The sequence below is a fragment of the Vipera ursinii genome, assembly GCF_947247035.1.
Source record: "Vipera ursinii genome assembly, chromosome: 3".
Taxonomy (NCBI): Eukaryota; Metazoa; Chordata; class Lepidosauria; order Squamata; family Viperidae; genus Vipera; species Vipera ursinii.
This window is the reverse complement of record NC_139516.1, coordinates 68,187,369-68,207,732: the sequence shown is the minus strand read 5'-3', so window position 1 is coordinate 68,207,732 and position 20,364 is coordinate 68,187,369. Positions and strand designations below refer to the sequence as shown.

Genomic DNA, 20,364 nt, shown 5'->3' with positions numbered 1-20,364 from the left:
TAGAAATAACATTCAAACTCACCTGAAAGTTGAAACTAGAAGAAACCATGTAGAGATAAAAGGAATGTCATGTATAACTAAGCAGACTGGTCTAAGGAGAAAACCGAAATATAAGCTCAAAAGCATTGTTTAAGAAACATAATAACTTTTCAGCTGCTGCTTCTCTGATAATCGTAAAGTGCAGTAAAATAAACGAATTAACACTAAATACTGGATCTTTCTATAGGAGTAAGCAATACTTCATGTCTTTGATACCTTCTGCAGTAAAACAATCTGGTTGCGTGGTCATTGCTTATCAGCTACACCAGGGGTGTCAAACTCGCAACGTCATGTGACCTGTTGCGACATATCACAACTTTTTTTCCACTGCCGGCAATGGGGTGGGTGCGGTTTCAGCATGACGCATCTAGCCTGCCGGCCGGCAGTTTGACACCCCTGAGCTACACCTTCAATGCATACTCAGTATTCTGGGACCTAAGAAAAATCCATGATTTCACCTTCCTGATTCTATTGGAAAGGGAGAGCATAAATTCGTAGACACAAGTCACATGTTATGCAAATGTAGTGGTCCTGTATAGGAGCTTGAATCTTATTCTAGAACCTTTTTGCCAGCACTACAGTTTTTCTCACACATATTTCCAGGGTATCAGTTTGAAGTGTTTTAATATAATAATTAAAGTATTTTTAATATAAAATACTACTTACACCGAAACAAGAAGAATAGATTTTTCATGCACTTGGAATGAGAAGAGAAAGAAAGACAACGAACAGCAAACCTTTGAAAAAGAAAGTTAACAATGTTAAATGCTAGACAAGATCTGCTACTGAGGATTTTTGTGCTATTAATCATGGCCATCAATTCCACACTTTTATTACCAAAAGCTTTTATTTGTTTCATAAACTATGGCTACTTGGCCAAGGCTCACAATAGGATACCTCAAATTAGCTGATTAGTTGATGAGAGATGCTAGCATGAACCATCAACCAGGTAAGGGCCTCTAAACAAATGAACATAACTGACAAATCACTGATGTAAAAACTAAGTGATCTAAACAAATTGAGAAGGATTTAAAATAGGCTTCTGGTATGGTGGAGCTCTACCCGTCTCTGATCTGAAATACTAAATTTGGCTGTGAAGTTTTATGATCAGTTTTTAATCACACCTTTAAGTTTTTCAGTGTTCTGACAAATATGAGAGGTAGCAGTCCAATGTCAAGGACCACTAACAGTGCAAGAGCCTATCATTTAAGCAAGTTATTCATTAACCATGTTTACTGTTCAGTGAGATATCATGGATTATTTTATTGCCAAATAACTCCAGGGACCTTATAAATAGACTATTGTCTATGGAGTAGAATATCTCCTAACATATTGTGCATGCAGATGATGACAGATTAGAGACCATAGTTGAAGATCCTTAAAAGAATTGATAGGAAAATAGCTATCTACAACACAAGGCAATATATGTGGTTCACAGGGTTGAACTTGGAGTTCTTAATACTCTCTGATCTTGGTTTGCTTCAGGATATTTCATTAGGTAACAAGGTAACATCAAAGGTTAGGGTTAGGGTTATCATTATGTGCCATAATCATGATGTTACCCAGGTGGGTAATGAAATGTTTGCAAGCAAAAAACTAAGCTCAGAGAGCATCAAGGTCTCCACAAATCAAGCTCCCATTAGCTGCATTCTAGGATACTAAAAGAACTTGATAAAAACAAATCTTTAAATGGACAAATCATAATAATATGGTAGACAAAGCATTATAAAAGATAGATTTGGCGTATTTTCCCAACTCGGGATTTTTTAACCAAAATAACCGGTAAGATCCTTTTCATTTTATGGTGATTCCCAATGCTACGGTGTAATTTGTATCTTTGCTAAATAAATATTGCATTCCAAAATTGTTTTTATCAATTTTACTATGTTATTTTCCTTCAGTAATAGAAAATTAAAGGAATTTTTGGCAAAAGAAAAAAAAGGAACAAAATATGAAGTTTTAAGTTGCCTCTGATGGCCTCCTTTGGAAAGAAATGTTTTGTTTTGTTTATTAGATTTCTACCTCACTTTATTATTTTTTAAGTAACCCAAACAGCGAGCATACATATTAAACATAGATAATACTCCTTATTCTCTTATTTTCCCCACTACACATCCTGTGAACTGGTTTGGGCTGAGAGAGAGTGACTGGCCCAAGGTCACACAGCTGGCTTTCAGGTCTAAGGCAGGACTAGAACTCATGGTTCTTAGTTTCTAGGCCACAACCTTAACCACTACACACACACACACAAATAAATAAATAAGAGGAAGCATGCAGAAGATAATTTCTTCAATTCTTTCCAACTCCATACTAGATCACATGTTCAAATGAAGCAGGAAAGGGGAAATTAAGAATGGGGAAGTCAGCAACATTTTGCCCAACTGATTGTTTTATAGGGAATCACTGATTGGAATTGGGATTTTTTTTCACTTCTCCACATCCCTATCAGCCATAACAGAGATGAAGAAAAGAGATTATTACATATTACAAAACTATGAATTAAACTATATTTAAATATGTGTTATTAAACACTTACCAAGCCATATTTAAATCCTCTGAGTGAAGGTTGCAGAGTCAGTTTTATGCAACTGGGAAGTACAGTCAGGAATGTTAAAGCAAAACTAAAAAAATAAAGTAATAATATATTAAAACCATTGATTTCAATAACCAGATTAATTCTGAATCAAGAATCAGATGAGAATTGTTTAGGAACACTTTGGTATTGCTCAGTTTTTATAGTTACGAAGAGAAATAAGATTCCTTTCATGATGATGATGATGTCATCGATTCAGCTGAGTCACAAATTAATAAACCAACAAGCAGAGAACAGCTCCACAAAATGTTGAAATAATCTTTTTTTATCAAAGCCGTTTAACTATATAATTCTATATAGTTTTATATAACATAAATAATTCTAAATCTAAATAATTCTAAATTATGTTCTTTGAAATTCATCTTTTGCTAAAACCATAATATGAAACTGCTTGGGACTTTGATATTTACATACCTTAATTTAAGTTGTATCTCTGTTGGCAGAATTGTCTTTATTTTGAAAAGAATGCTTACAGCGCACCAAATATTGGCTACTTTATCCTGAAAATATATTTAATGTATGCATTATTTTGAAGGTAAAGCATAATTTTATATACATGGAATGGCACAAATCATCTACATGAAATTAAACGTATCTGTGTACTCTTTTTGAAGAGACCACAGACTGTCAATGCTACAAAATCACCTGTAACTATCTATTACCCAGATTTTAAAAAGCAACATGAAACATTTTTTTTCCAAATGTGAAGCCATACTACATTCTGCCACATTCTCTTACTAGTACATATTTAGCACCGCTTGCTAGCTGCCAGCAATGACAGAGTTAACCCCTAATAAATCACGAAGTCTAAAGACATTAGCAGTTGTGCTAGGATCACTTTCCAAATTAAATTTGTAACCACACAGCTAGCATACTCATGAAACTCATCCCTAAACAGCTGCTTGAATCACAGCTGTGTAGACATAACAGCAAAAAAGCTACTACAAACAACTGAACAATCTCCTTGTTCTCTTACAAGAATACAGAACGCGCACTGCAAATTTGCTGAAGGTGACAAGTGCTTGGCAGCACTACCAACATATAAGGTGCCAAACTAATAGCCAGTGAAGTTTTACAATTATCAGCACTGAAGACATGTCTGTAAATGGGAATCAATTCAAAGAACCTGTCATAGGCACCCCAGTATAAACTTACTGTGCATTGCTTAGGTAGACAGTTTCTTAGTTTACCCAGATTAATATCCCAATCAGCCATTCCTGTGCCAGCTCTAAAAATCTTTCAGTTAACACTGAATACACTGTGTGAAGTTTTTAAATCATACAGACCCATTTTATTAAAATCTACAACACATTTTTTAAAGAAGCATAAAGCGAGATTAACAGTCAGAAAAACAAACTGCTTGTCAGTCCTCTGGTTTTTGAATTTCTATTCTTCATGTCACATTTCTATTTCTATTTCATCGTGTAACATTTCAGTCAGTATATGACTGGGGAATAAGATCCTAAGTGTTTCTTACAATGTGCCATCACCAGTGCTGTGCTTCTTAATGATTTTCAGAGGCGAGTCTGCTGCAAACTGTATAACTGTTTCTCTGTCTGGTGCAAACAAATTAATAAATGTAATACCAGTGATAAAAACCACCCAGTTTATGGTCAACATCTTTAGGCTTTACCTCACCCAAGCAAAATTGTAAATTTTCCACCAGGACAAATTTAAATCATGCAAATTTGAGCATCAACCCAATATCTATTTCGGAAGATTGTTTTTTTTTAAAAAAGAAACATTGAATTCGTTTTTTTCATATGGAATTATTTTTTTAAAACCTCTAGATTGTGCAAGGACATTGTTTATTATTGTGGAATGTATTTGAAAAATGTATGCCTGAACTATAGATCTGACGATGGGATTAATTCTATTTGTATAATATCCTAGAAGATGCCAGCTGAGCTAGGGGTTAAATGCTGGATTAAATAACTGGCAAGAAATGACAGTCAGAGAAGCCAGATCATATTACTAGCCTTCTGGTGTATCTTCCACATGAAATCCCTAAGGGTCAAAGTGAAGGTTTCTCAAGGGAGCTAAAAATATAAAACATTTACAAGAAGCTTGGGAGGGGGAACATGAGGCATACCTCAAACAAACCTCGATCTACTGGAAAGAGCCTTCTGAGCACTTGCAAAATTTGTTCAGTGTCCGTACAAAATGGGAGCCAGCAGATTGCAAAAGAAAGAATGACAATAAAAGACAGTTTCATCAACAGCCACAACCTGTAAGAAAAAAGAAGGAAAAAAATATATATCAAGCCCTGAAGAAGTGGATTTTTATGTATAGTGCTTTCAAACTGAAAAGTTTACTTTCCCAAGTAGGATATCTATTAGAAAAGTTAAGAAAACTGTTAAATATGCTCTCCCTGCCACCCCCAAGAAGAAGAAGAAAACATTCTAAACTCTTATCTTCTAAATATGGGTGTACATTTGTGACCTGTGCTTAACTAATGACAGGTGTTGAAGAGAAAAGATAGTTGTGTGTATTTTGATACACTATAGACACTCTTAAAACTATTTAGTATGTTATTTAATGACTTAGGAGAAACATGCTTCTCTGGGGGGAAGGGGGATGATAATGACATGAATCCCTACTGCAAAGGCTAATCAAGAAATGAATGACATGCACAAATTCCCAAGGCAAAACAGCCTAAGTGCATTCCAGGACCATTTTCTGGATGTCAGCTTGTAAAGATACTCACCCCTTGCCCATCAGGCCTTTTTTGAAGCACTTTCCCAGCAGGTAGCAGAAGAAGGGCAAAGCGTGGTAGAGTTCCATTTGTTTGTAGTTTATAGCAAAACAAAATGCTATCGAGCCCAAAAGGTCAAAGTCATAAGAGAGAAACAGCACTCCCCACAAAGTGAGACCAAGACTCACGGAATTATATATGTTTGTTCTGTTAAGGGTAACAATCTGTAAAGAGCTTGCTGTTGAAGAATATGCAAATATAACGAGGATTCTATTGGTTGTCCGCTGCCACCAAAACCTACTTCATGCCACAGAGGTAACACAGCATCATTCTGAGATGGCAGGAAAGCAATTCTTATGTCTTAAAATAATAAAACGGGGCAGGAAAAAATGTAGCTTGCACTCTAGTGCACTTTAACCCTTCCCTTTTCTTACCCACACAGCAACAGACCTATTCCACAATATCCACGCATTACAAAAAATTCACAGAACAACAAAAAAAAAAGATACTGAAAATGTCCATAGTCAATCAGAATGAGACCTGGATAAAGCAATGTGCAGAGAGCACTAGAAATCTGAGAACAAACAAACAAACAAAAATCAACGAAACAGGTAAAATGGGAACATTCATTTTTCTTTAGAAAGATTATACTGGAACTGTCAGCCCATTGAACTTCCATCTAAAAAGATGCAAACAAAACAGTGCTAAATCTATTGTGATGCAATCTATTTTGTTTTTGATTGTTTTTTTTCAAAAGTATAACTCAATTACATGTTTAATGTTTGTTTCTTAACTTGATATTCCAACCTTTGTTCACAAACTCAAGACAGTGTAACACTCTTGCCTTCCATTTCCCCCCACAACTACCCTGTAAGGCAGGTTGGAGCCAGTGTGTGTTGGGCCCAAAGTGAGCTTCCATGGCTGAGGGTACCTTTGTGACTCAGAAACATAAAATAAAATGATCGTGACACACAGACATTTTACTATAACAAGATCTGAGATTTACTTGGCCCAAGGAATTACAAGTTACAGTGGGCTTATTTGATAGAAACACCCACTAGACAAGAATGACATGTCTCTGATGATTTTATGTATGAAATCATTCAGAGGTGCTCTGAATTAGATGCTATGTGGATAGGTATCTCATGGGATGGCAAAGGTAGTGCCTTGTGGTGTCATGGGGGAGGTTTTTCAGCCAGTGATTTACAAAGAAGTGGACAAGGTTCTCTGTAGGCTTACAACTTCCATTTTTGGACTTGACCCCTGACCCTGTTAGCTAGTCAAAACAGGATATCTTTGAGACTAGCCCATATAAAATTTCTAGTGCCAGAAATATTATATTAATTATGTTTATTATAATCATCATCATCATCATCTTACACTGGATGGTTGCTATTGCATATCATTGTTATTAAACTGGCAGTGGCTATTACTTCTGTATGCTTTTTCTAGTCATAAACAAATAAAAAGTAAATAATCTGCCCTAACTATGGGCTATATTTTCTTTATTTTTAAAAAAAGGTTCTGTCTATAAAGATTATAAGAGGTGTATATGATCTTGCTAATGGAGATGGGACCAAAACTAGTCCTTTTTTTCTCTGAGGAAAAAGGTTTGGGGAAAAGTTATAGGAATGAAACAGATACGGAACTAAATAAGTATTACAGAAGCTTAAGATATTTCTTCACTTTCTGGGAGCATAGTGAGGATTATTTGTGCAATCTGAAAATCTGGAAAAGATTTATGAGAACTGATATCTATTTCCTATATACTACATACTGCTTCATCTTTTATCAGAATAAGACTATGAATTTGGAATTCAGAAATAATATATATTTTGAGAGTAGAACAGTGCCTCTCAGGTCTAAGGATATTACAGTTCATGAAAAAGTTACATTTGATTCAGCTATCTATCCTATGTCTTGAATAAGAATCTAGAGCAGTCCTGCACAATTTTAATTCATTCAAATTTGGTTTAATATCTAGTTCTGAATCTAGGCAACCTCTAGTTTTCAGGACTCCTCGGCAGTTTTCGATACAACCAACAGTAATATTCTTCTATGTGATTTGGCTGGGCTGAACCGAGAGGTGATGTTGATCCATTCTGACAGATTAGTTTGAGATAGGATTTTGAAACATTTGCTCTTCCCAGCAGCCATTGACTTGAGGAGTAATACAAAGTTCTATTTTATCCTCGTGCTCTTGATTTTTTCACTTCTATACAATGAGGGAGGGGAAAAAGTTTGACTTGCATTGTCATTAGAAAGAAATTAAAACTAATTAATTAATTTTATTTATTTCCTGTGTTTTATTATTTTTATAAGCAACTCAAGATAGCGAACATATCCAACATAGCATCCTTCCTCTATTTTCCACACAACAACCACCCTGTGAGGTGGGTTGGGCTGAGTCATCCCATCAGGTGTCATGGCTAAGGTGGGACTAGAACTCACTGTCTCCCACTTCCTAGCCTGGTACTTTAACCACTAGAACAAACTGGCTCTATGTTAATCATATTTTATGCTACCTGTTTTAATTGTAATCCTTGTTTATTTTACATAAATAGATCAACATGTATTTTTTCTTGTGAAATACCATAATAAACACTGTTAAATTAATGTTTTTATTATAATTGGACTAATATTGTTTATCTAATTATTCACTACATTCCTTACTTTTTTCACATAGAAACATTATTTTTGTTGCAAAGAAAAATATACCAACCTTCTTTTTTACTGATGTCTCTTTTAAATAACAGCAGTATAAGATTACTGCAGGAATATAAACTAGCATATCAGCAACAAGAACTGCAAGACAGAAAATGATATACAATCATCAAACCAATATTTCTCATAATTCCCTTTTGTTTTTCCTTAATTCTTGTTTTCATTATGAACCATTGATAGAGTTTCCTTCATACTTTTCCCTGCATGTTATGGTTCAGGAATGCAACCTGATCAAATGGGCACTATCCACAGCTGTGTGGTCGCCACTTTGCCTCTTTTTTATTGAAAAAAACAACAACTAATTAAACATTCCATTGAAATTAGCTAATCAAGGTTAAACCACTATGGCCAAAATGGGGAAGGCTTATCCACATCTACATTTTCTGTCCATATTTCATACATACCTAGATGACTATAATATGTGCAAACATGGCTGTTTCTGTGTGTGTCTGCTTGTATGTTTGCTTGTGTGTGTGCAGTAATCCTAGAGAAGGAGTTCCTAGTTACAGGCACTGCTGATGCTTAAAAAGCTAGGAAAAACAACCAAAACATCCTCATGTGTCAGGTGGGCCTTTGGAACATGGAGACCACTGGAGTGCTTGATGGGACTGTTCCTGCAAGGGCTCCTCCCAATTGATGATCCTGGGTGGCTGCTTGGTTTAATGAAGAATTAAGGGAAATGAAATGACTAAAGGGACATCCACAAACAGCGGTCACAGAAAAACCAGAAATACATCAGATCATGTACTGATAAGGGTTCGTTTTTAAGCTGCACAGAGCAGCAAGAGAAGCCTAGCATGAATTCTCTGCACTTACTGCATTCACAGATTTTCTCCTAGCAGACTCAATCAAAGCCATCGGAGGTTGTTTTTTTTTTAAGAAAATATGGGTGGGTTAAAATACCGACAGGCTCAGTAAATGATTTTGTGGTTTTCTTGGCACATAACATTGCTCACGTGGGCTGGATGCCAGTGGGACAGAACCCAATAATAATAATAATAATTTAATTTCTATACTGCCCTTCTCCCAAAGGACTCAGGGCGGTGTACAGGGCAATACAATAAAAAATACAATGTACAAAATTTAAGAAGGAATTAAATAGTGTAGCCCAAAATTACAATAAAAATTAATAAAATTAATATTAAAATACCCCACTCCCATCAGACCAGGCCGGCTTGTTCAAATAAGTAAGTTTTTAGGTCACGGCGGAAGGAGCGAAGGTCAGGAGCCATCCGGAGCTCAACCGGTAAACGGTTCCAATGGTCTGGCGCGCCCACAGAGAATGCCCTCCCCCTGGGGGCCGCCAGTCGACACTCTTTGACCGACAGCACCCTGAGGAGGCCCTCTCTGTGGGAACGCACTGGACGAAGGGAAGTTGATGCCGGCAGCAGGTGCTCCCGTAGGTAGTCCGGACCCATGCTATTTAGGGCTTTATAGGTCATTACCAGCACCTTGAATCTCACCCGGAGGGCAACCGGAAGCCAATGCAGCTCGCGGAGTAGAGGTGTTACATGGGAGTATCAGGAAGCCCCCACCACCACTCGTGCAGCCGCATTCTGCACCAGCTGAAGCCTAGTGAGCAAATACAGTGAGCAAATCTGGATCCTGTACTGTTATCTGAGATATTTTTGAGATTACATTCAATGAAGTGAGCATGCTTTATTAGTAACTCAAAGAGGGAAGTGTATTGTTCTTGGTCCTTTAAACTCTCTATTGGTGTTTGTTACCATCCATCCTTGTATGAAGGCAATTCAGAAATAAACCTCCATTTGGTTAACAATGACAGACACTCGCAGATACAGAACTTTTATTATACACATGAGACAACTACAACATTACATTACGTTTTGACATAATCGCCATTCAAATTGAGGCACTTGTCATAACGTCTTACAAGGTTTGAAATTCCTTAGTAGTAGTCACTCGGTGCCAAATCTGGGTTATAGGAAGGATGATCAAAAACATCCCAACGGAACTGCTTTAAAAGTTCTTGGGGGCGTCTAGCTTGGCGAGTGTTGTCGTGAACCAACACCACATCGGAGGTGGTGCCATAGAAAATCCCACCAAATGTGAAGATGCCAAAGGAGTACTGCTAGTGAAGTTCATGGAACGTGGTTCGACCATCAGTTCAGAAGTCTACTGTGAAGCGTTACAAAAACTCAGGCGAGCCATCCATAACAAGTGTCGGGGCATGCTGACTTCTGGTGTGGTGTTGGTTCACGATAATGCTCGCCCGCACACTGGTAGATGCACCCAAGAAGTTTTTAAATAGTTCCGTTGGGATGTTTTTGATCACCCCCGCCCTATAACCCAGATTTGGCGCCAAGCTACTAAGGAATTTCAAACCTTGTACGATGTTATGACAAGTGCCTCAATTTGAAGGCGATTATGTCAAAAAGTAATGTAATGTTGTAGTTTTCTCATGTGTATAATAAAAGTTCTGTATCTGCGAGTGTCTGTCATTGATAACCAAACGGAGGTTTATTTCTGAATTGTCCTCATATTCTGTTGGGCTGCCTGCAACAGCTGGGAAGTTGGAGGCTATCAAAGTATTTGGAGACCATCAAAATCTGGACTCTATTTTATTGCCAAAAGCATCCATTTTGAAGGTGTTTACAATTTATTTATTGTTCTATATTTATGCTGTTGAAATCTACCTAGAATTCTCTGATTGAGGGAGACTATAAAAATAGAAAATAGAATTGCAGCAATTCATAGCAAAAGATACCAAAATAAAATATCAGCTGAAGCTCATATTAACCCAATGAAACTGTTGACAATTTTCTAACTCAAAAAAAGGGAGCAGTACAAGAAGTATGTGGGACAGAGGTTCATTTTCATAATACTACGTTTGATTATTGCCACTATACCACCCACTTGAATGTGTGCACTTCATGGTATAGGAAGCAGACTCATTTGTTATATAATAATTATAAAATTATTATATACATAAAGTTAGGTTTTTTTAAAAAAAAATAGAATTATACTGCCAAATTACGACACGAGTGATTTTTCAAAACATTAGGGTTTTTTTCCCAGTATATACACTCCCTAGAGGGAGAATTTTCTAAAATGGGAAAAAAATAATGGTTAACATTTAACAATATTGGATTCTGTAACCTTGATAACATTCATTTAATGGCTATTGTTAAAAAATGTCTATCCATTTGTTTGGTTTGTACATCAATGATTTATCAGGCGTGTTGACTTGAGTGTTATTAAAGACTATTTCAAGGGTAATTTGGTTCTAGTGATTTTTAAAGTGCAATCAATTACTAAAGACCAGATGGAAAGGTTTGTGGCCAACATAAGAGGTGATAAAGGGGAGTGTCTAATTCTGCCCAAGTTTATCAGCAATAAGAAGAAACTAACATAAGTTGTTTTTTGGGGTTTTTTTCTTTGCACAATTCTATTCACTGCTGGAGAACGAATAACACAAACCAATTAATTGTTTAAGCTGATTAATAAAGAAGTCATATGATATGCTGGCTTTGTTTTTCTATCATTATTAACCACCATATTAATATCAATTAATGTGTTTATGAAAACAATAATCATTTTGATTTAATTGTAAAAGTAACCACTACTTAATGTTATGATTCTGTATAGAATACTAGCAGTTTTTAAATGGCTGGGAAAAGTTATTACATAATAAGAAAAATATTGTTATACAGTAAGAAGCATTTAATTTTGTATGTGCATATTAGCATCCATTTCAGTAGCACCCTAAAAATGTTGGCTGGACCCAAATTAACAGTTCCAGCTCTACTGCAAGAAGAGCACTGGACAAGCAATACAACTGTCTCTTTTTTTCTCTTTGCTGTTCCAGTCCTCTATGGAAAATCACCAAATCCCTGACAATAACTTTTCAGGAAGCGTGGAGGGTAACATCTACTCCAGGGGTATCCAACCGTAGCAACTTTAAGACCTGCGGCTTCAAATCCAGCCTGGGAGTTGAAGTCCACAAGTCTTAAAGTTGTCAAGGCCAAACTTTCCTGATCTACTCTGTCAAAGTTTAGTCTAGTATTTCCATAAAAACTGAAAACACTTGAAGGAAGAAGACCTGTTTTATATATATATATATATATATATATATATATATATATATATCTCAGAAGGGTATGGCTGACTGATGAAAACTAATGAGTTAGAAATGCATTTCAGTCTCCCTTAATTCTTTGTTAGCAATTTACACAAAATATATGAACTGTCCGGTGTGACTACAGCCTGTTCGATGGCCTTCAAGATAGGCTGAAAACAGGAAATAAAGATTTGCCCCATGTTTGGGGCCTAGCAAGGTAATCTAAATAGTTAACATTTGACACACACACACACACACACACACACACACACACACACACACACACACACACACATATATATATATATATATATATATATATATATATATATATATATATATATATATGGATCCTTGGTTTTTCGGGTTTTTCCCCGCATAGAACTAAAGGTGTAGGCGCAACGTTTCGACGGAATCCCATCCGTCATCATCAGGCTTTAGCTTCCTTCTTCTGGGAGAAGCATGTGGCTGTTTGTTCCTCTTTTTTAAACTGCCAGAGGGGGTGTGTTCTGTGGAGGTGTGCTCTGATTGGGTAGGGGACCAAGTGTGTTCTGATTGGGTGGGAGTGTGTTTTGAATGGTGGGTGTGTTCTGATTGGGTGGGGGGGTGTTCTGAGTGGATGGGCTGGTCTCAGCTGCCAGCTCCAGACCTGAGCTGGTGAGTTGTGCTGCTTTTGTTCGGCTTCGTGTTTGTGGTGGTGCCATGTTTTTATAGTGGGTGTCAGTTTGCTTATTGTGTGGTTTGGAGGGGTTTAAAGTGGCTGATGTTGCAGCTGTAGTTAGGTTTCTGTTTTGTGGTTGTGTGTCTTTATCATTGTGGGTTCGGATTTGCTTTTTGAATGGTTGTGTGGTGGTGATGTCATGTGATGTTATCATGAGTTTGGGTCTGGTATCATTCTTGGTGGTTGGGCCTCGTCTGTCAATCAAGGCGGGTTTCCAAATGGCTGGTAGACGAGAGGTATCATCTCGTTTATTCATGCTGTGGGGGCGTTTTTCTATCTCAATGGCTTCTCTGATTATTCTGTTGTTAAAATGTTCAATTTTGGCGATAGTTTTGGTTTTTTTAAAATCAATTTCATGTCCCGTGGCTTCAAAGTGTTGGACCAGGGATGAAGTTTGTTCTCCCTTTCTGAGTGAGTTTTTGTGCTCTTCAATGCGTGCACTTATTCTTCTGTTGGTCTGTCCAGGAGGAATCTTTTTGTGTGGAGTTCGTTTGTGATTATGGCCACGAAAAACTCGAAGTACGAAGAGCTTCCATTCTGTGTGACCTCACATTCCTACGCAACTGCCGAGATCAAAATTTAATCCCCACATCCTTCCAATTGAAATTCCACTCCAACTCTGCAGCCATCAAACGCATCCTGATAAGAACAGAACTGGCCCTAATCAGAAACAAACTCCACACAAAAAGATTCCTCCTGGACCGAATCAACAGAGACCTCCTCAGACTTCACCTCAAACTCAGCAACAAGATCCACCCCACACTTTGGGACAAATTCAAACAAATCGCCGTCTGGAGAGCTGAAACAGAGACTGCCTACAAAACAGACACACACACCAATAAACTCCGAAGACTAAAGGAACGCCAGAAACAAACCCCTCCTCTCCCACAGCAACACATGAAACAAACTGTGCACAACATCTCAGATAGGATTCTCACCAAAGCCGAAACCAACGTCCTGTCTAAAGGATTTAATTTTGCAGTCGCTCCCAAACACATTCCCATGGAAACCATTATATGCGGAGTCGAATCCAGCCTGACCAAAATTAACCCTGATGACGCCAACAAAATCAGACTCGAAGTTACCAACATCCTCTGCACCAGCAAACCACCCAAAAGCAACTTACCCAAAGAGGAACAGACAGCACTACTTAATCTAAAAAAATGACACCAGCATAATCATTCTGCCAGCAGACAAAGGCAACGCCACGGTGGTAATGAACTCATCTGACTACCATACCAAATTATCCAACCTACTCCGAGACTCCACATACAAACTCCTCAAGACAGATCCCACCACCTACCTGGAAAAAACCACAAAATCAAAAATAAAAGCCACCCCCATCAGTGAAGAGATCCAGAAAACAATCATTCCCAGAGAAAAATCATCCAGATGTCCTAAGCTCTATGGTCTGCCCAAGATACACAAAGAAGGAACCCCACTCAGACCCATAGTCAGCTCCATAGGCTCACCTCTACAAAATCTAGCCAAATTTCTTGCCAAACAACTACAGCCTTATGCAAATTCCATCACCTCACACGTACAAAACTCATTCCAATTCATAGAGATCATAAGTAAACTAAACTTACAGCCCTGTGACCTACTTGTGAGCTTCGATGTTGTATCCCTCTTCACCCAAGTGCCAATCAAAGAAGCCTTGACAGCTATCCTAAATAAATACAACCCCCCAAAACACATCCTAGATCTGACCAACCACTGCCTATCTAACACATACTTCATCTACAATGGACAAAGATACAAACAAATGGAGGAGCACCCATGGGATCACCCCTCTCACCTGTCATCGCAAACCTCTACATGGAACACTTTGAAACCCTCGCTCTAGAAAAATCCAACCACAAACCCAAACTCTGGCTCAGATACGTAGATGACACCTTCGTAATCTGGCCACACGGCAAAGAAAAACTGGATGACTTCCTCATACACCTCAATAGCCTACACCCCAAAATACAATTCACCATGGAAACAGAAGCTAACAATCAACTTCCCTTCCTTGATGTCTTAGTCTACAAGAAATCCAACGGCTCCCTAGGAAACACTATCTACCATAAAAAAACACACACAAACCGCTATCTGAACGCACTCTCACACCACCACCCAGCACAGATCAACTCCGTAGCCAAGACACTCATCTCCAGAACAAAACACCTAGCTGACGAACAACACCTAAAAACCGAACTACACACTCTCACTAATGTACTAACAGCCAATGGATTCAAAAGAAACACGATTACCAACTTAATCCGAAGAGAGACACCCACAAAAACCCAAGACAGAGAACAAGAAAATGGCAAAGCCCTCCTCCCATACTTAAAAGGGACCACAGACAGAATCAGCAAGGTCCTCCAAAAACACAACATCAAAACAGCATTCTACACAGACAGAAAAATATCCACCATCCTAAGAAACCCCAAGGACATAATTGGGTTAGAAAACCAAGGAGTATACGAAATCCCATGCACCACCTGCACCACCACATACATCGGACAGACCAACAGAAGAATAAGTGCACGCATTGAAGAGCACAAAAACTCACTCAGAAAGGGAGAACAAACTTCATCCCTGGTCCAACACTTTGAAGCCACGGGACATGAAATTGATTTTAAAAAAACCAAAACTATCGCCAAAATTGAACATTTTAACAACAGAATAATCAAAGAAGCCATTGAGATAGAAAAACGCCCCCACAGCATGAATAAACGAGATGATACCTCTCGTCTACCAGCCATTTGGAAACCCGCCTTGATTGACAGACGAGGCCCAACCACCAAGAATGATACCAGACCCAAACTCATGATAACATCACATGACATCACCACCACACAACCATTCAAAAAGCAAATCCGAACCCACAATGATAAAGACACACAACCACAAAACAGAAACCTAACTACAGCTGCAACATCAGCCACTTTAAACCCCTCCAAACCACACAATAAGCAAACTGACACCCACTATAAAAACATGGCACCACCACAAACACGAAGCCGAACAAAAGCAGCACAACTCACCAGCTCAGGTCTGGAGCTGGCAGCTGAGACCAGCCCATCCACTCAGAACACCCCCCCACCCAATCAGAACACACCCACCATTCAAAACACACTCCCACCCAATCAGAACACACTTGGTCCCCTACCCAATCAGAGCACACCTCCACAGAACACACCCCCTCTGGCAGTTTAAAAAAGAGGAACAAACAGCCACATGCTTCTCCCAGAAGAAGGAAGCTAAAGCCTGATGATGACGGATGGGATTCCGTCGAAACGTTGCGCCTACACCTTTAGTTCTACGCGGGGAAAAACCCGAAAAACCAAGGATCCACATACAGGCACCCGCGAAAACCTCAGAAAATATATATATATATATATATATATATATATATATATATATATATATATATATATATATATATATATATATATATATATATATATATATATATATATATATATATATATACATACATACATACATACATACATACATACATACATACCATATAATATATGGAATTAGAATTAGTGAAAGCTTCTATTTCATTTAGTGTTGTCATCTTGTACACCTTTATATATTATTGACTCGAGCTTCAGTGTTATCAAAAATTTAGTTTTATATAATGTGGGATGGAGGACAAGCTGTCACTTTACTGCCATTATTTATTGAGCATTTTGTATTCAAATATTACCTGCATATTAGACAAAGCAGATTTAATTACCTAATGTAAAATAAAACAATGTAACTGCTACAATATATATAATCATTTGTATTTGGCTAGTTTTTTTAATCCCATTTATATAGTTATTCAGAATTCTGTAATGTAGTTCCTTGAACAATCCCTTTCATAATAGTATTTTGTAAGTATAAAGCTGTATTATTAATAGTACACTGGTGCCATTAGAGATTATAATTACTTCTATCAAACTCTGCAAACTCTTTTTATATGGAGCATCTCCAAATGAACAATATAGGATCCGATGAAATGCCTTGTATAGTTTCGTTAAAAAACAACATTTCCTACCTGATGCACGCATAAATAACTTGTGTGACTGACTCTCATACCCACGAGATTTGTGTAGAGCAATCCAGCTGGGATTTATTAACTTTGCCCTAAAAAAGTTACAAATAAGAAAAACAAAGAATTCTCCTAGGTGAATACTTATAAGGTATGATAGGATAAATTAATCTAAATCTGTAATAACTGTTCATTTAATGGTACTTAATCATCAAATGTAAAAAAAACCCCTTATAGTAGTTTTTCTTTTGAATATTGTAAACATATTCCTCAGATTTTTAACAGTAAAACAAGGTAGCAGAGACAACTCTGAATAATATTCTTCACCTTAAATGAATTTACAAAAATTCTTTGGCTTTTAGTCCAGTTTCTGAAAACTAAAAACAATAGTAAAACACTGCTGATAATTTCAACATATTTCAGTGTTTTTTTTAAAACAAAAAATAGCTATGTTGATCACAGGAAAAAAGTAAAACTCATATTGTAACAATAGTATTATAAAGCCAGTTCAAGGTAATAAAATAGCATACAATTTTCTAGATCTATGCAGAGTTTTTATCAGCTAGTTATATTTCTTTTATAAAAGTAAAAAAAGGAAATTATAGCCATTAATTTGTTAATTACAATTTTGTTAAGAACAGAATAGGCAACCTGCTGTTCACTTGATACTTTTAATTTCAGTCCTGTCAGCACAAGGCAGGATAACCACCTACACAGAACTGCAGTTTTAAATATCTAGAGATTGCCCATTTCTGAGACAGAATATAAGAAATAAAGTCTAAAGTCTTTTGTGTCCTTCAGCACAAGATTTGTCATTTTTAAACTTTAAAGTGATTATCTCTTCAAAGCTGCTTCTCAATTGGCCTCTGCAAACTAGAAACATAGGTTACATATTGATCACTGTGAACAAATGTTTTTTTTATCTTGCTACAGATTAAAACAGAGAAGTCCCACTTAAAGCCTATCCTTCTTATACTGATACTGATATCGATAATGATCATTTATCAAATTTGTGTGCCACCCCAACTCTCAACAACTTTGGGTAGCTTGTGATAGTGAACTGTATGATCAAAACTGTAAAATATTTCAACATCTTAATGAAAAATGCCTTGGACATATACAATAATATAAAATAAAATAAAATAGTCTTTTTAAACATAATATATACGTAGTTATATACCAGACAAAAAGAATTAGATGCTTAAGCTGAATACATAAATCCTGGGCTATATATAAGATCCATTTGCAGTGTATAATCTCCTCTGTGTCTCATCTGTAACAATTTTGGTATTTGGGTACTACTTTCATATACAGTTTGTTAGCAAAAGGTGAAATAATATGAATGCTTTAACTAATATAAGATAAACTGTACAGGAGTGGGCAACTTGCAACCTACAATTGTCTCCTGCACCCAAAGCATGGTCACTAGAATTCTTCAAAGTAGCTGGAATGTTGCTTTGGGCAAAATTTGGAGAATGTATATTGAAGAGCTTTCCCCAATTTAGAGGAGGTAGAATTTAAGGAACAAATATGGAAATAATTTCTTGATATGACCCCAATTCAGGAATTCAAACTTTGTATATATAACATCCATATCCAATCATTTTCTTTATTCTCCATAAAAAAAATCTTGTTAGGGATATTAATCTCTGAATGTACCACAGAACACTTAGGGATATAAAGAACTTCTGAATCAGCATTCTTTTTTTTCTTTTTAAAAAACTATTTTAAACAATTGGCTATATAATAATTAACTTACACATAAGCACACAGAAGACTGTGATAAGCAGTAAGAGGTGGGTAGTCAAGGCCCCAATATTGTAAATTATTGTCACTCGTGTTAAAGTACCTGAAAAATAAAGTAAAATTCTAAATAAATATACACTTCTAAAATTCTAAATAATTATAGCATATTTTAGGAACAATATCTCTTTTATTTTCTTATATAAATCCGAGGCTATTTTGTGACAGCTTCTGAGAAAGCAAGCTTTTTTCTTCCCCAAAATCATCTTTGGACAGTTTTCTGAATAAGTTTTTCTTAAATAATAGTCTGCAGAATAATAATGGAAATAAAATGTGTTTTTTATATTAACTATATGTAATTGTATAAGATGGCACAGTGGCTTTAAAATCTCTAATATAGGTATAAGATTTCACAGAGGTTTTGTAGTCTTTAATGTAGCTTTTTCTATATTTAGGGGAAACCAAGATCTAATTCTATTACTTTCACTGTAAAAACACACAAACGCCAGAGATAAAAAGGAATGATTGACTGTTTTTGTCAGTACGCAAATGCTGCAGTTAGAAGAAAACACTGTTCTATGTCAAGTGTGTTCAGAGGGTACTGTAGTTTTACAGAAGGATGAGCTTTTGGAAACTAATTGCAGCTTAACCAAATGTAACAAAACTGTTGATACTACAGAATTTCAACACAAGGGACAAGCATCATGAACCAGCTCAAGACTTTTATCAATAGTAACAAATTCAACTGGTCCTCTAAATCCTCTAGAGAATAATACAAAAGTGCAAAGACAAAAAATGTCTTTCTGTATGAGAGTCTTCTGTACTGCACATTTGAGTGGAGAGTAATCAGAATTTAGACACATCTTCAAGTTGAAAGACTTCAGAAGATTTTATTCAATGAAAATAAAAATTACAAAAATAAGATATCAGAACCTTTAAATCTGTGTGAAACAGAGTGACTACTATTTTATAATTGCCAGGGGCAAGTCCTTAGTTTTTCCAGTCTATCCAGTCAAATGCAGCTAGTTTCTGACATTTATTGCAATAAATGATTTTTCTTGAATACCTTATAAGCAGCCTGAAGTATCTTATGAACAATTCATGATAAATCATATTTCTTACAGCTGCATCTCTACCCTTTTATCCCACTATTTAAATTTTCTCACACCAGGATAGTTTTAACTTCTTTATTACAGTATTAATATTCTGCATTTTACTTGTTAATATCTCATTTATTCATCCAGCATTGCCCTCTAATTCAGTCTTAGACTCCATTAGAAAAGATTTGTGCATACTGATGAAGAGAAGGCAAAGAAATTCCATATTTCTAACTAGCAATAAGGAAGAAAAGATGCTGTCAAGATTGTCTTTGATAAATATATGCATGGACTCCAAAGCAAGATAGGGAAGGCAGAAAGATTTAAATTCATGCCTCTGGCTCAGGAAAACCACATATAGGAAAACTACATACAAATCACATTTCTAGTTTATTGCCCACCTTTTTAATATACTTTGCTTCTGAACAAAGGAGGCAAACGTGAAGTACATGCAATATCACTTGAGTATATATGCATAGTGTTATCACTGTAGCCTCTTCAAAGGCAAAAACTTTGGGGAACCAACTTTCTAGAAATGCCAAGTTGCATGCAGTATAATCTATCATAAAATATTTCATGCTGTTGCAAAACAAAGCTAATATAAAATTGCCTCCAAATATACTTTCTATACTGCTATA

At 36.5% G+C, this 20,364-nt stretch overlaps 1 protein-coding gene across 1 annotated transcript in view; it reads right to left on the bottom strand.

Moving 5' to 3' along the window:
* Positions 1-20,364, bottom strand: part of ALG6 (ALG6 alpha-1,3-glucosyltransferase) — a 31,811-nt gene that overhangs the window by 1,190 nt on the left and 10,257 nt on the right. Inside the window, exons 4-13 of the mRNA XM_083359917.1 lie at positions 18,646-18,735; positions 16,893-16,981; positions 8,050-8,132; positions 5,837-5,901; positions 5,340-5,534; positions 4,725-4,860; positions 3,047-3,132; positions 2,576-2,660; positions 706-776; positions 23-91 (exon numbers count right to left, since the gene is read on the bottom strand). Coding sequence (XP_083216043.1) covers positions 23-91; positions 706-776; positions 2,576-2,660; positions 3,047-3,132; positions 4,725-4,860; positions 5,340-5,534; positions 5,837-5,901; positions 8,050-8,132; positions 16,893-16,981; positions 18,646-18,735 — 969 coding nt within the window. The remainder of the gene's footprint in view (positions 1-22; positions 92-705; positions 777-2,575; positions 2,661-3,046; positions 3,133-4,724; positions 4,861-5,339; positions 5,535-5,836; positions 5,902-8,049; positions 8,133-16,892; positions 16,982-18,645; positions 18,736-20,364) is intronic.